General features: G+C 38.5%; 1 protein-coding gene across 5 annotated transcripts in view; it reads left to right on the top strand.

Annotated features, from left to right (window-relative positions):
* Window positions 1-15,553, top strand: part of AXDND1 (axonemal dynein light chain domain containing 1) — a 198,229-nt gene that overhangs the window by 16,617 nt on the left and 166,059 nt on the right. For all 5 annotated transcript variants that reach the window (XM_054456929.2, XM_054457015.2, XM_054457100.1 and 2 more), the window contains 5 exons: window positions 301-357; window positions 968-1,070; window positions 2,776-2,897; window positions 11,720-11,860; window positions 12,920-13,024. In XM_054456929.2, the coding sequence (XP_054312904.1) occupies window positions 301-357; window positions 968-1,070; window positions 2,776-2,897; window positions 11,720-11,860; window positions 12,920-13,024 (528 nt within the window). The remainder of the gene's footprint in view (window positions 1-300; window positions 358-967; window positions 1,071-2,775; window positions 2,898-11,719; window positions 11,861-12,919; window positions 13,025-15,553) is intronic.

Here is a 15,553-nt window from a genome sequence, read left to right as displayed (position 1 = left end):
AATGGCCAAAGGCTGCTCCTTTGAGCTTTCTCTTGTGTTCTTTGGCCATGTCCCCATGATTATTTGAACACTTATTTTCTGGCTCAATAAGACTTCCAGGTTCATCTTGTATTTTCCAACTCCAGCCCTGGAATGGGTGGTGAGTCACTTCTCCAAGCAGTACTCATTCCTTTTAGTGGAGAATGGTACTTAGTGGAGAATGGTACTTAGAAACCGAGATTGTGGGGGTTAGTTGAGCTAATTGATAAACAGGCCAGAAAATTTTCTTAAAATAACATTTACCTATCTTATTTATTGTAGCAAATACACTACTCTCCTCACAGATAGTGAAAACAGGCTATTGCTCTTCCCATCCATGTAAGTACAGTTTATTTTCTAAAATCTTTCTCAGAAAGAATACCTATATACATACACATTTCTTGGTACTTTATTAAACAAAATTATTAAAATTATAGCAGCAACCCAAGGCAGTAATTGCCTACAAGTTCATCATCTAATCAGTGTTTTCGTTTTTACAATTGTATATTCAATGTTTATATATTTCATTTGTCTAATTGCATATTAAATTTTACATATTTACATATATAGCATAATATTTAAATACTATAAAGTACTTTTATATTCTGTGTTTAACCATTAGTATTTCTCCATTTTGCTATAGTCTTTTTTTTTTCCTTTTCTTTGTCCCTTTTCTTCTCTCACATTGTGAGGTAACCAATGTTAAAAGTTTGATGTTTATCCCCCATTTTTTCTTTTTCTATGTTCTTACACTCCTATATGATAGGTATATAGAATTTTTTTGGGGGAAGCATTATTTTCTTTTATGAAAAAGAGATCTAATGCTTAAAATGCCTTTAATATCCCAGAGAGCATATATATTCTCTTTACACATATTATATTCTTTTTGCCATTCGAGAATTCCCTGTTGCAATGTTGATTGCATAAGTCTGCCACCTTAATTTTTTAGGAAACCTAATAAAAGAGTAGAAGTGGCCCAGCTGAATGATGTGATGGATACTATGCTAGAGAGGGCTGGTGTGGAAAATCAGGAATATACAGGACCAACTAAGGTAATTGCAAAGCCGAATGCAACCTGGTGGCTAAGAGCATGCACTCAGGAGGCAGATTGCCTAGGTTAGAATTCTGACCCTGCCATATATTTACTGGTGGCCTTGGACAAGTCATTTAATGTATTTGTACCTCAGTTTCCTCATCTGAACATTGGAGATAATAATATCACCTACCTCATAGGGTTTTTGCGGAGATGAAATGACATAATAAATGTAAAGTGCTTAGAACAGTTCCTGGCATGTGGTAGACACTGTATAATTAATTGTTAGTATTATTATTTCACCAAATATAAGGTATCATTGATTGTAAGACCCTTATTATTTTATGTAACACTAAAAAACACTGCCAGGTATATTTTTAGTAGAGATGGGGTTTCACCATGTTGGCCAGGCTGTTCTCAAACTCCTGACCTCAAGTGATCTGCCCACCTCACCCTCCCAAAGTGCTGGGATTACAGGCGTGAACCACTGCACCAGGCCACCACTTGTAATTTTTATTTTCTACTTAAGAAATAACTCTTTTAGTCTTACATAGATAGAGACTTTTTTCTTTATCAGGGCTATTTCTTTTTTGTTTTATGTATTTTATTTGTTTGGAATTGGAAACTTACAGAAAAAGTTCAATACAAGACACCGCTATGTAACCTTTACCCGGATTCTCCATCTGGTTATTTATATTGTGCCCTATTTCCTTTCTCATTCTCTCTCCTTCTCTGTCTACATATGCATCACTTTGTTCTGAACCATTTAGAGTGAGTTGGAGACATCATGCCTCTTTAACACCCAGATATTCAGGATATATTTCCTACAAACAAAGACATTCTCTTATATATCCATAATATAGTTATCAGGAAATTTAATGTTGATATGATAGTATTATCTGACACAGACCACATTTAAATTTTATATTTTATCAATTGTCTCTATAATGACTTTTAAAAATAGCTATTTTTTCTTCCTAGTCCAGAATCTAAGATCACATAGTTGTTTTAGTTGTCATGTTTCTTTAGACAATTTTAATCTGAAACAGTTTCTCAGCCTTTCTTTGTTTTTCTTGACCTTGTTGTTTTGAAGAACACAAGCCAGTTACTCTGTAGAATGTTCTTCAATTTTGGTTTGTCAGATGTATAGTCATGATTTTAGATTGAGGTTTTTTATTTTTGGCAGCTATAACATAGAAGTGATATTGTGACCTTTTCAGTGCATCAGATAAAGAGGCGCATGATTAAACCAATTTTTTTTTTTTTTTTTGAGACAAAGTCTCACTCTGTCACCCAGGCTGGAGTACACTGTGATTATGGCTCACTGCAGCTGCAACCTCCCTGGGCTCAGGGGATCCTCCCACCTCAGCCTCCCGAGTAGCTGGGACTACAGGCGTGTGCCACCATGGCTGGCTAATTTTTATATTTTTTGTACAGACAGGGTCTCACCATATTGCCCAGGCTGGTCTCAAGCTCCTTGCTTCAAGCAATCTGCCCATCTCAGCCTCCCAAAGTGTTGGGATTACAGGTGTGAGCCACTGCACCTGGGCAGACCAACATTTAAAAATCAAATGTCACTTCTGTATATGTATAAATGAAAATGTAAGTGAAATAAATTAATCAACATGTTTCTAAAACTTATTTACATTCAGGGTGTTAACCTCCTAAAATGTTTTTTACTAAGACTGTAATAAGTACTGATTGTGTTACTTACCTTCTGATAGATGCACAAACTACTACATATATTGAAGAAGGAACAGACCATTTACAACGTGATATTTCATGAACTTATTCGACAAGTCAGTGTGGACTGTGCAGACAGAGGAGAACTTCTGTCTAAAGTCAGGTTAGTGCTGTTATTGGAATGGTCCAGTTTCCTTTTGATTTTTATATTAGATTTGTCTTTATATCTACTTTTGAGAATGCCACAGAAGTGCACTTCTCTATTGTACTGATCATAAGTAATGTAACTGCATTTTTTTTCTTTTTTGTTAATATATGGAGAGGGTCTATAGCTTTCATTTTATTTTAGCCATATTATCTTGGGTGAGATACAGTGAGACCTCATGTAGATCAAGAGAAAGAACCCAGAAAGAGTTTTATGGTTTTGTTATACTCACAGCTCCCTGGGGAGAAGCAGCATGCCATACAGGGCCATTCGGGGGAGACACCAAGTCAGTCATGAGGTAAAGAGAGAGAGGGAACCTGTGGGGAGGCACCTCTATTGTGGTTTCCTTGGGAAGGAATAGGTGAGGCAGGTTAAGTAGGCTTAGGATTGGATTGTTTGGATAATTTCACTGGGCATTCCATAATAGGGGTTGTCCCTGGTTGTTTGGTACCTGGCCTTGGGGCAATAAGAGAATTTTTGAAAGATATTTTTGCTGGATATAGAGAATTTTTAAATTTAGTACTTTAAATATGTTGTTGCCCTACTCTCATTTGCATTGTTTCCAATGAGAAATCTGCTGCCATCCTTGTCTTTATTTCCCCAAAAGTAATGTGCGTTTTTCCTGGAGCTGATTTTAGGATTTTTTCCTTTTTTTTTTTTTTGAGACAGAGTCTCCAGCCCAGGCTGGAGTGCAATGGTGCAATCTCGGCTCACTGCAACCTCCGCCTCCAAGGTTCAAGCAATTCTCCTGCCTCAGCCTCCTGAGTAGCTGGGATTACAGGCGCCTGCCACCACGCCCAGCTAATTTTGTATTTTAGTAGAGACGGGGTTTCACCATGTTGGTCAGGCTGGTCTCAAACTCCTGACCTCGTGATCTGCCCGCCTTGGCCTTCCAAAGTGCTGGGATTACAGGCGTGAGCCACCGAGCTCAGCCTTAAGATTTTTTCTTTACCATTGCTTTTGAGCAGTTTCACTATGCTATGCCTTGGTGTAGTTTTTTTTCACATTTCTTGTGCTTGGTGCTTATTAAGCATTTTGGTCTGTGGCTTTATAGTTTTCATCAAATATGGAACATTTTTGGCTATTTCTTTAAGCGTTTTTCTGTCCCTCCACCTCTTTTGAGGGAATTTGTTTACACGTGTATTAGGCCATTAGTTCTGAAGTTGTCCCACAGGTCACTAATGTTATACACATTTTTGCTCTTTTCTATTTGTGTTCATTTTGGATAGTTTCTATTGCTATACCTTCAAGTTCATTAATCTTTTTTTCCCATAATATCTAATCTGCTTTTAATCCTATCTAATTATTATCACTATTATTATTATTTTTGACATACAGTCTTGCTCTTTTACCCAGGCTGGAGTGCAGTGGCATGATCTTGGCTCATTGCAGCCTTGAACTCCTGGGCTGAAGTGATCCTCCTACCTCAGCCTCCTAAGTAGCTGGGGCTACAAGTGTGTGCCACCACACCCAGCTAATTTTTTTGTATTTTTTTTTTGTAGAGACAGGATCTCACTTTAATCCTATCTAGTATATATTTTCATCTCAGACATTTTTGCTTTCATCTCTAGAAGGTCAATTTGGGTCTTTTAAATATCTTCCATGTCTCTACTTAACTTTTCGAACATACAGAATGTAGTTAGATCACTTTTAGTGGTTTTGTCTGTTAATTCTACCGTCTGTTTTGGTTCTGGGTCAGTTTTGATTCATTGATTTTTCTCCTCATAGGTGTGTTCTCTTGCTGCTTCTTTTTTTTTTTTTTTTTTTGAGACGGAGTCTCGCTCTGTCACCTAGGCTGGAGTGCAGTGGTGCGATCTCGACTCACTGCAAGCTGTGCCTCCAAGGTTCACAGCATTCTCCTGCCTCAGCCTCCCAAGCAGCTGGGACTACAGGTGTCCGCCACCATGCCTGGCTATTTTTTTGTATTTTTAGTAGAGACGGGGTTTCACCATGTTAGCCAGGATGGTCTCGATCTCCTGACCTCGTGATCCGCCTGTCTCGGCCTCCCAAAGTGCTGGGATTACAGGCATGAGCCACCGCGCCCGGCCTTTTCCTGCTTCTTTACATATTTAGTAATTGTCTTAGTCTGCCTTGTGCTGCTATAACAGAATATCACAGATGGGGGTAATCTATAATGAGCAGAGATTTATTGGCTCACAGTTTGGGAAGCTGGGAAGTGCAATGTACGAAGGTGCCATCATCTGGTGAGAACCTTCTTGTGGTAATCATAACATGACAGAAAGTGAGAGGGTGAGAGAGAGAGAAAGAGGGAGTGGGTCCACTTGTGCGATAATGACCCCATTCCTGAAATAATGGCATTAGTCCATTTATCAGGGCAGAGCCCTCATGACTTAAACACCTCTTGAAAGGTCCACCTCTTAATACTGTTATAATAACAATTAAATTTCAACACTAGTTATGAGGGGACATTTAAACCTAGCAGTAATTTTGATTGGATGGCAGACATGAATTATGCCTTATTTGGATGCTGTATATTTTTGTTTTCATACAAATATTTGTTAGCTTTGTTTTGGGACACAATTAAGTTATTTAAAAAAAATTTGATCCTGTTAGGTCTTTAGGTGGGACAAGAGCAGTGCCCAATTTAGGGCTAATCATTTCTGAATACCAAGACAAAACTTTTCTGTGTACCATATCCAATGTCCCATGAATCATGAGTTTTTACAGTCTCGTTGGTTGGTACTGGTACTACTTCTATGCGAGTTCTGGCATTCTTACCTCTGATCCTTTTGGGTAGTTCTTTCCTTGGTCTTGGGTAGTTTTCTCACATTTATGCCCTGATCAGTAGTTAGCTGAACACTTGAGGGAGATCTTCTGCATTTCTTGTGTAACTCTCTTCTCTCTGCTACTCTGTCCTCTGAACTCTAGCTGCTTTCATCTCTCTGGACTGTTAACTCTGTCTCCTTAACTCAGAGAGTCAACTGAGGTCTTCCTGGATTCCCTTTCTGTGTGCTATGGCCTGGAAAACTCTCCCAAGGCATTAGGCTGGCACAATTGTAGGGTTTGCTTTATTTATTTCTGGTTTCTCAGGGATCACTTTCTTTCATTGTCTGATATCCAGTGTCTTAAAAATGGTTTCATATTCTTTGTCCTTGTTTTGTTGTTGTTACTTCAGGTAGGAAAGTAAATTTAGTTCCTCTGGATTTCTTTTTATATTTCCTGTACCTTTATCTATACCATAATTCACTATATAGATTAATGTCTTTCAGAAGTTTTGGGAAATTATCAGTGATGATGTTTGACTCATGTCTGTACTGCATTCTGTCTTCTGTTTCTGGAGCTTTGATTACATATATGTTAGATATTCTCATTCTGTCTTCTTTGTCTCTTAATCTCTTTTTCATAGTTTCCCTCTTGTCTCTGTCCTACATTTTGGGTAATTTGTTCTAGGACATTACTGTCTTCTCTATGTGTGTCTATTCTGCTATAACCCATCTATTATTAACTCAACAATTATATTTTTCCCCTAAGAGATTTTTTTTTTTTTTGAGACAGGATCTTACTGTGGCCCAGGCTGCAGGGCAGTGGCACGATCTTGGCTCACTGCAACCTCTGACTCTCGGGTTCAAGTGATTCTTGTGCCTTAGCCTCCCAAGTAGCTGGGACTACAGGCACACACCACTATGCCTGGCTATTTTTTTTTTTTTTTTTTTGTATTTTCAGTAGAGACAGGGTTCGCCATATTGGCCAGGCTAGTCTTGAACTCCTGGCCGCAAGCGATCCGCCCACCTCAGCCTCCCAGAGTGCTGGGATTATAGGTGTGAGCCACTGTGCCTGGCCTCCCTTAAGAGTTCTGTTGGTTTCTTTCCACATCTGTCTCATCAAATATAATAATTTTATTGCTTATTCATTTTTAGATTCTTTTTTTGAGATGGAGTTTCACTCTTGTCACCCAGGCTAGAGTGCAATGGCATGATCTCAGCTCACTGCAACCTCCACCTCCGTATTCAAGTGATTCTCCCACCTCAGCTTCCTGAGTAGCTGGGATTACAGGCATGCGCCACCATGCCTCGCTAATTTTGCATTTTTAGTAGAGACGGGGTTTCACCATGTTGGCCAGGCTGGTCTCGAACTCCTAATTTCAGGTGATCTGCCCACCTCAGCCCCCCAAAGTGCTGGGATTACAGGTGTGAGCCACCTTGCCCAGCCCATTTTTAGATTCTATCTTTTATTCCTCAAACATTTCATGCATAGTCTTATAAAATCTGCTATTGGTTATTTCTTCTGAGTCTCATTCATGGTAGTTTATTTACATTAGTATTTTGCAGCCTTTGCTTGTGGAGCTAATATTTCACTGACCTTGGCCATGGGATCCTCAGGGCATGAATCCAGGGTGCTTTCTGGAAAAGAAGATTTGCATGTGCTCCCTTCTGGAATCTGGAATTCATGCAGTAGTCATACACTTGCCCATGTCTCCCACTTTGAAGTCAGCCCAAGGCTTAGTCTCTGGTTCTCAGTGTTGATATTTTCCTGGGGACCACCCTGACCTTGGGTTTGCTTACTGCTTACGACTCCCACTCCATTTCTAACTTACTATTTTTTGTTTGTTCTTATTGTTTTTCATCCCTAGAGTCTTCTGTTTCTTCCTGCAAACTCCGTAATGCTTTAAAAGTGTGTTCTCTTATGGATCTAGTTGGATTGTAATGGGAAGGTCCTTCAGAGTATTTAGTTCCTGTATTGTCAGGAGGGGGAAATCCTAAAGAAGATGTTTTTTAAATTGATATTTCCAGTATATGAGCTGCATCTTGAGGTGATAAACTCCCTGTCATTTTCAGCCTTAAAGCAAGGGCTGGATAATTCTTTCTGTCAATGGATGAAAGATTAAACGACCAGTCAACTCAGACATATTACAAACCTAGGACCTCAGGCTTAGGGTGTAACACCTAGATCAGTTTTTTTTTTTTTTTAAGACAGTCTTGCTCTGTCACCCAGGCTGGAGTGCAGTGGTGAGATCTCTGCTCACTGCAACCTCTGCCTCCCAAGCTCAAGTGATTCTTGTGTCTCATCTACCCAAGTATCTGGGATTATAGGCATGTGCCACCATGCCATGCTAATTTTTGCATTTTTAGTAGAGACAAGGTTTTGCCACGTTCGCTAGGCTGGTCTTGAACTCCTGGCCTCAAGTGATCTGCCTGCCTCAGTCTCCCAGAGTGCTGAGGTTACAGGTGTGAGCCATCACGCCTGGCCTATATCACTGTTAATATAAATGAATACTATTCAGTCATGGTATTTATAATTTATCATCTGTGATCACTTCCAAATATTTTGTTTGGTTTTATTCAGAAGCAAAAGAAATGACTTCTTTGTATTAAAGATTTTTGTTTATGTTTAAATAGTTGATGTCGTTTTACATGTTGTCAATTTGAAAAAACTGGTTTTATTCATGAATTTAACTATTTATAAGAATCTCACTATCTGTAAGTCATGCTGTTAGATGTTGTAAAAATACAAATATGTAAGACATGGTTTCTAGTCTCATAGAATTTATATCTAGAAAAAGGAATAAAACAAGTTTTTATTTTTGTTTTACATCTCACATATGATATTCCAAATAATTAGGGCTCTGGTTACAATTCTGTACAATTGTTCACTCACTTGTATGGCATGGCAGGAAAACATAGCCTAGATTCCTTTTTTTTTTTCTTTTTTAATGAAGCCACAGCATTCTGCTTCTGTGCTTTTTATTATTTATTTATTTATTTTTTTGAGATGGAGTTTTGATCTTGTTGCCCAGGCTGGAGCGCAATGGCGCAATCTTGGCTCACTGCAACCTCTGCCTCCCAGGTTCAAGCGATTCTCCTGTCTCAGCCTACTGAGTAGCTGGGATTATAGGCATGCACCACGACACCTGGCTAATTTTGTATTTTTAGTAGAGATAGGGTTTATCCATGTTGGTCAGGCTGGTCTCAAACTCCTGACATCAGGTGATCCACCCTCCTCGGGCCCCCGAAGTGCTGGGATTACAGGCGTGAGCCACTGCAGCCAGCCTTCTTCTTTTTTTTTTCTATATTGTTCATCTCACATATCTTTTGGAATGTCTGTTTACTATTTTATTCCCTAACATTACTTTCTCTCTTGCATATTTTCTATCTTTTTGTCCTTTCCTTCTGCATGATACCCTGTTTCTCTTATTTTATTTCAATAGTTTTTGGAGAACAGGTGGTTTTTGGTTACACAGATAAGTTCTTCAGTGGTGATTTCTGAGATTTTTGGTGTAGTCGTGATATGGTTTGGCTGTGTCCCCACCCAAATCTCATCTTGAATTGTAGTTGCCATAATCCCCACATGTTGTGGAAGGGACCAGGTAGAGATGGTTGAGTCTTGAGGGCTGTTTCCCTCATTCTGTTCTTGTGATAGTGAATTAGTTCTCATGAGATCTGATGATTTTATTTATTTATTTATTTATTTTGAGATGGAGTCTCACTCTGTTGCCCAGGCTGGAGTGCAGTGGCGCAATCTCAGCTCACTGCCACCTCCGGCTCCTAGGTTCAGGCGATTCTCCTGCCTCAGCCTCCCAAGTAGCTGGGATTATAGGTATGCATTACCATGCCCGGTGAATTTTTTGTATTTTTAGTAGAGACAGGGTTTCACCATGTTGGCCAGGTTAGTCTCAAACTCCTGTCCTCAGGTGATGCGCCTGTCTCAGCCTCCCAAAGTGCTGGGATTACAGGCATGAGTCACTGTGCCTGGCCAGAGATCTGATGGTTTTATAAAGGGCTTCTTCCTTTTCTGGGCTTTCATTCTTCTCCTTCCTGCTGCCATGTGATGAAGGACATGTTTGCTTTCCCTTCTGCCATGATTGTAAGTTTCCTGAGGCCTCCCCAGCTCTGTGGAACTGTGAGTCAATTAAATCTCTTTCCTTTATAAATTACCCTGTCTTGGGTATATCCTTATAGCAGTGTGAGAATGGACTAATACAACCCATTACCTGCTGAGCAGTGTACACTGTACCAAATATGTAGTCTTTATTCCTCACCCCCCTCCTAATCTTCCCCCTCAGTCCCCAGAGTCCATTATATCATTCTTATGCCTTTGCATCCTCATAGCTTAGCTCCTGTTTATAAGTGAGAACATACAATATTTGGTTTTCCATTCCTGAGTTACTTCACTTAGAATAATGGTCTCGAACTCCAACCAAGTTGCTGCAAATGCCATTATTTCATTTCGTCTTATAGCTAAGTAGTATTCCATAGTGTGTATATACCACATTTTTTTTATCCACTCATTGGTTGATGGGCATTTAGGTTGGTTCCATATTTTTGCAGTTGCAAATTGTGCTACTGTAAACATGCATGTGCGTGTGTCTTTTTCATATAATGACTTATTTTCCTGTGGGTAGATACCCAGTAGTGGGATTGTTAGATTGAACGGTAGTTCTACTTTTAGTTCTTTGAAGAATCTCCATACTGTTTTCCATAGTGGTTGTACTAGTTTACATTCCCACCAGCAGTGTAAAAGTGTTCTCTTTTCACCACATCCAAGCTGACATTTATTTTTGATTTTTTAAATTATGGCCATTTTTGCAATAGTAGGGTGATATTTCATTGTAGTTTTAAATTGCATTTTCCTGATAATTAGTGATATTGAGTATTTTTTCATGTTTGTTGGCTGTTAGTATATCTTCTTTTGAGGATTGTCTATTCACGTCCTTTGTGCACTTTTTGGTGAAATTATTTGTTTTTTTCTTGCTGATTTGTTGGAGTTCATCGTAGATTCTAGGTACTAGTCCTTTGCCAGATGCATAGTTTATGAATATTTTCTCCCTCTCTGTGGGTTGTCTGTTTACCCTGCTGATTATTTCTTTTGCTGTGCAGAAGTTCTTTAGTTTAATTAGGTCCCATCTATTTATTTTTGTTTTTGTTGCATTTGCTTTTGGGTTCTTGGTCATGAATTCTTTGCCTAAGCCAATGTCTAGAAGAGTTTTTCTGATGTTATCTTCTAGAATTTTTATGGTTTCAGGTCTTTAAGTCTTTGATCCATCTTGAGTTGACTTTTGTATAAGGTGAGAGATGAGGATCCAGTTTCATTCTTCTACATATGGCTTGCCAGTTATCCCAGCACCATTTGTTGAAAAGGGTGTCCTTTCCCCACATTATGTTTTTGTATGCTTTGTTGCAGATCAGTTGGCTGTAAGTATCTGAGTTTATTTCTGGATTCTCTAGTCTGTTCCATTGGTCTATGTGCCTATTTTTATACCCGTACCATGCTGTTTTGGTAACTATAGCCTTATAGTATAGTTTGAAGTCAGGTAATATGATGTTTCCAGATTTATTCTTTTTGCTTAGTATTTCTTTGGCTATGTGGGCTCTTTTTTGGTTCCATATGAATTTTAGGATTTTTTTTTCCAGTTCTGTGAAGAATGATGATGGTATTTTTGATGGGAATTGCATGGCATCTGTAGATTGAGTTTGGTGGTATGGTCATTTTCACAATATTGATTCTACCCATCCATGAACATGGGATGTGTTTCAATTTGTTTGTGTCATATGCAATGTTTTTTCAATAGTGTTTTGTAGTTTTTCTTGTAGAGATCTTTCATCTCCTTGGTTAAGTATATTCCTAAGTATTTTCTTTTCTTTTTCTTTTCTTTTTTTTTTTTTGTAGCTGTTGTAAAAGGGATTGATTTCTTGATTTGATTCTCAGCTTGGTTTTCTTGGTGTATAGCAGTGCTACTGATTTGTGTACATTGATTTTGTAACCTGAGAATTTACTGAATTCATTTATCAGATCTAGGAGTTTTTTGGTTGTTTGTCATGCAGAGAGAGGTATGTGCAAATGCTTGACCAGATTGCCCGGCAGATGATTGATTTCTACAAAGACTTGGTAACTCAGCGAGTGATGGACCAGCGCATTTTAGAAGAATTGTATAATTTCAAGCATGTCATTGAAGAACTGACCAGGTAAAAACTGTGATTATCTTAAACACAAAACAAAAGTCAATGTCATGTCTCTAAAGGGAGGAAAAAATATTTAGGGAAAGTGGAATGGTTAAAGGTCAAGGTTCTTCTGTTTCCTTTTCATGTTTAGCAAGAGAACAAAAAGAACTAGATGTCATTGTAGATATAGATATAGATAAATGGGTTATGCAAGTTCACATAAAAATGGAGATTCTGTATATATTTGACATGGAAAAGACTTACTCTTTCTTCTAAAATATAGATGTTGCTGGGCATGGTGGCTCACACCTGTAATCCCAGTACTTTGGGAGGCTGAGGTGGGAGGATCACTTGAGGTCAGGAGTTTGATACCAGCCTGGCCAACATGGTGAAACCCCATCTCTACTGAAAATACAAATAATTAGCCAGGCCTGGTGGCACATGCCTATAATCCCAACTACTGGGGAGGTTGAGGCAGGAGAATCACTTGAACCTGGGAGGTGGAGGTTGCAGTGAGCCGAGATCACACCACTGCACTCTAGCCTGGGTGACAGAGCGAGACCCTGTCTCAGAAAATAAAAATAAAATAAAATAAAATACAGATGTTTACCTAAATCAGGTTTATAGAACAGTGCCATAATTATGGATGTTAACATTATGGATGTTAACATCTCAAAGAGAATAAGTATCATATAGCCATCAAAGTTAGTGATTATCTAACTTTTAACCTTGAAGCAAGATGGTTAGTGGTGAGAATAAAGAAGATAGGATAGTCATGTCAGAAAGTGGGGTAGACCAGCATGGAGGCCTTGCATGTCAGCATCTGCCTCCCTCCATTCTAAAGGATCTCCCCTACATCTTCTTTCTGTCTGATTCCTGCCAGCCTGATTTCATTTCCAAACCTGGCAAGATGCCATCTATAATGTACACTCAATTTCTTGATTTGGTTTATAAGGTGGAAAAACTGGGAAGGGAGGTACACATGATAACTGAGAACATTCCTGAGTATAAATCTGATTTTCTCGGTAGAAACTTTTTGGAAATCTCCAAATATGAATTAAAAATTTATTTGCTTTATTTCAGGGAACTGTGTCTAGTTCGGGCACATGATGTGAAATTAACAAAGGAAACAGAAAAAGCCCACAAGGATTTGGCACAAGCTCTTTTAGATGCGGAAAAGAATGCCAAGTGAGTTGCTTAAAGTTTGTTTAGCTTACATAGGGGAAAGGGAAGAAGCTTATATAGCTTCTGAAATAATATATATGATACTAACTTCTTGAATTCTAAAAGCACATATAGATAGCTTACTTTATCTGAATTTAGTTGATTTCTCATTCTGGGTGCAAAGAAGGTAAAACATGATTTTTTCTCTTGGAGATAGACAGTTGCTTTCTGCATTAATCATTTTTGTTGAGTGAGGATTGCAGGCTATTACTTTCTGGTTTTCTATAAGAAAGTGTAAAGAAACAGTGAGCATAGATAGCATAGATTCTGGAACCATACTGTTTGCTGTGTCACCTTGGGGAAGTCACTTAACTTTTCTGGCCCTAAGTTTGCCCATATGTAAAACTGGGATAATAATGTTACGTACCTCATAGGGTTATTACGAGTATTAAAGGAAGTAATATAAGTAAAGCACTTAGAATGGTGCTTAGCATATAGTCAGTGCTATGACAATATGAAATATTCTTATTCTGGTTGCTGTTAATGAAATTTTATGGCATGAAATATTTCAAACATTCAGAAAAAGAAAGTATTATAGTGAGTACTCATTTACCTTTCATGAATTACCAAATGTCAGCCATTATGTCATACTTGTTTCACACCCCATTTTTAGGAAACAAAATTTTACAGAAATATTTGGAGATTTAGGCCAGGCATGCTGGTTCATGCCTGTAATCCCAGCACTTTGGGAGGCTGAGGCAGGTGGATCACCTGAGGTTGAGAGTTTGAGACTAGCCTGGCCAACATGGTGAAACTCCATCTCTACTAAAAATACAAAAATCAGCTGGATGTGGAGGTGCTTGCCTGTAATCCTAGCTACTTGGAAGGCTGAGGCATGAGAATCGCTTGAACCCAGGAGGCAGAGGTTGCAGTGAGCTGAGTTCGTGCCACTGCACTCCAGCCTGGGTGACAGAGTGAGATTCTGTCTCAAAAAAAGAAAAAAAAAAAAAGAAAAATATTTGGAGATTTAAAAAAATACATCTATATCTATGTCTTTATCTCTATATATCTCCATTCTGCTTCTTCCCTCCCCAGAGTTAATCACTAATCAATAGTTGGTATGTAACTTTCCTATCCATGTTTTTGTATTTTACTATAATACATAGTTACATATAAAAAAATTTGCGGCTGGGCGCAGCGGCTCACGCCTGTAATCTCAGCACTTTGGGAGGCCGAGGTAGGTGGATCATGAAGTCAGGAGATCGAGACCATCTTGGCCAACATGGTGAAACCCTGTCTCTACTAAAACTACAAAAAATTAGCTGACGTGGTGGCACGTACCTGTAGTCCCAGCTACTTGGGAGGCTGAGGCAGGAGAATTGCTTGAACCCAGGAGGCGGAGGTTGCAGTGAGCTGAGATTGCGCCACTGCACTCCAGCCCAGGTGACAGAGCAAGACTCCATCTCAAAAAAAAAAAAAATTTGCTTTTACCAAATAAATACTATTCTTTTGAGATCTTCTCATTATGATGCATATAGAACAAATAAATTTTTTCTGCACTATAATATTAACCATATGACTAAATTATAATTTATGTATTAATGTATAATTTATGTATCAATCACTCAGAATGGATTTTTCCATTTGCTTGGTAGATTTTTCTCCATCCCTTTATTTTGAGCATATGGGTGTCACTGCATGTGAGATGAGTCTCTTGAAGATAGCATACCAATGGGTCTTGTTTCTTTATCCAGCCTGCAACTCTGTGCCTTTTAATCAGGACATTTAGCCCATTTACATTTAAGGTAAACCAGTAAAGATATATATAGATTTGATCCTGTCATCATGTTAGCTGGTTATAAGGCAGACTTGTTTGTGTGGTTGCTTCATAGTGTCACTGGTCTGTGTACTTATGTGTTTTTTAATAGCGGCTGGTAATGGTCTTTCCTTTCCATATTTAGTGCTTCCTTCAGGAGCTCTTTTAAGGCAGATCTGGTGGTAATGAATTTTCTCAGCACTTGCTTGTCTGTAAAGGATCTTATTTCTCCTTCACTTATGAAGCTTAGTTTGGACATATATAAAATTCTGGTTTGGAATTTCTTTTTTTAAAGAATGTTGAATATTGGATTCCAATCTCTTCTGGCTTGTAGGGTTTCTGCTGAGAGGTCCACTGTTAGTCTGATGGGCTTCCTTTTGTAGGTGACCTGCCTTTTCTTTCTAGATGCCTTTAACCTTTTTTCTTTTATTTTGACTTTTGAGAATCTGATGATTATGTGCCTTGAGGATGATCTTCTTGTGAAGTATTGTACTGGAGTTTTCTGCATTTTCTGAGCTTGAATGTTGGTCTCTCTAGCTAGGTTGGGGAAATCCTCATGGATGATACCCTAAAATATGTTTTCCAAGTTGCTTACACTCACCCTATCTCTTTCAGGGACATCAATGAGTCATAGATTTGGTACCTTTACATAATCCCACATTTCTCCAAGGTTTTGTTCATTTGTTTTTATTCTTTTTTCTCTATTCTTGTCTGACTCTCTTATTTCAGAAAACCAG

The sequence above is a fragment of the Pongo pygmaeus genome, chromosome 1, assembly GCF_028885625.2.
Source record: "Pongo pygmaeus isolate AG05252 chromosome 1, NHGRI_mPonPyg2-v2.0_pri, whole genome shotgun sequence".
NCBI classification, from domain to species: Eukaryota; Metazoa; Chordata; class Mammalia; order Primates; family Hominidae; genus Pongo; species Pongo pygmaeus.
Note: the sequence above shows the minus strand (reverse complement) of the source record. Positions and strands in the feature narration are given on the sequence as shown.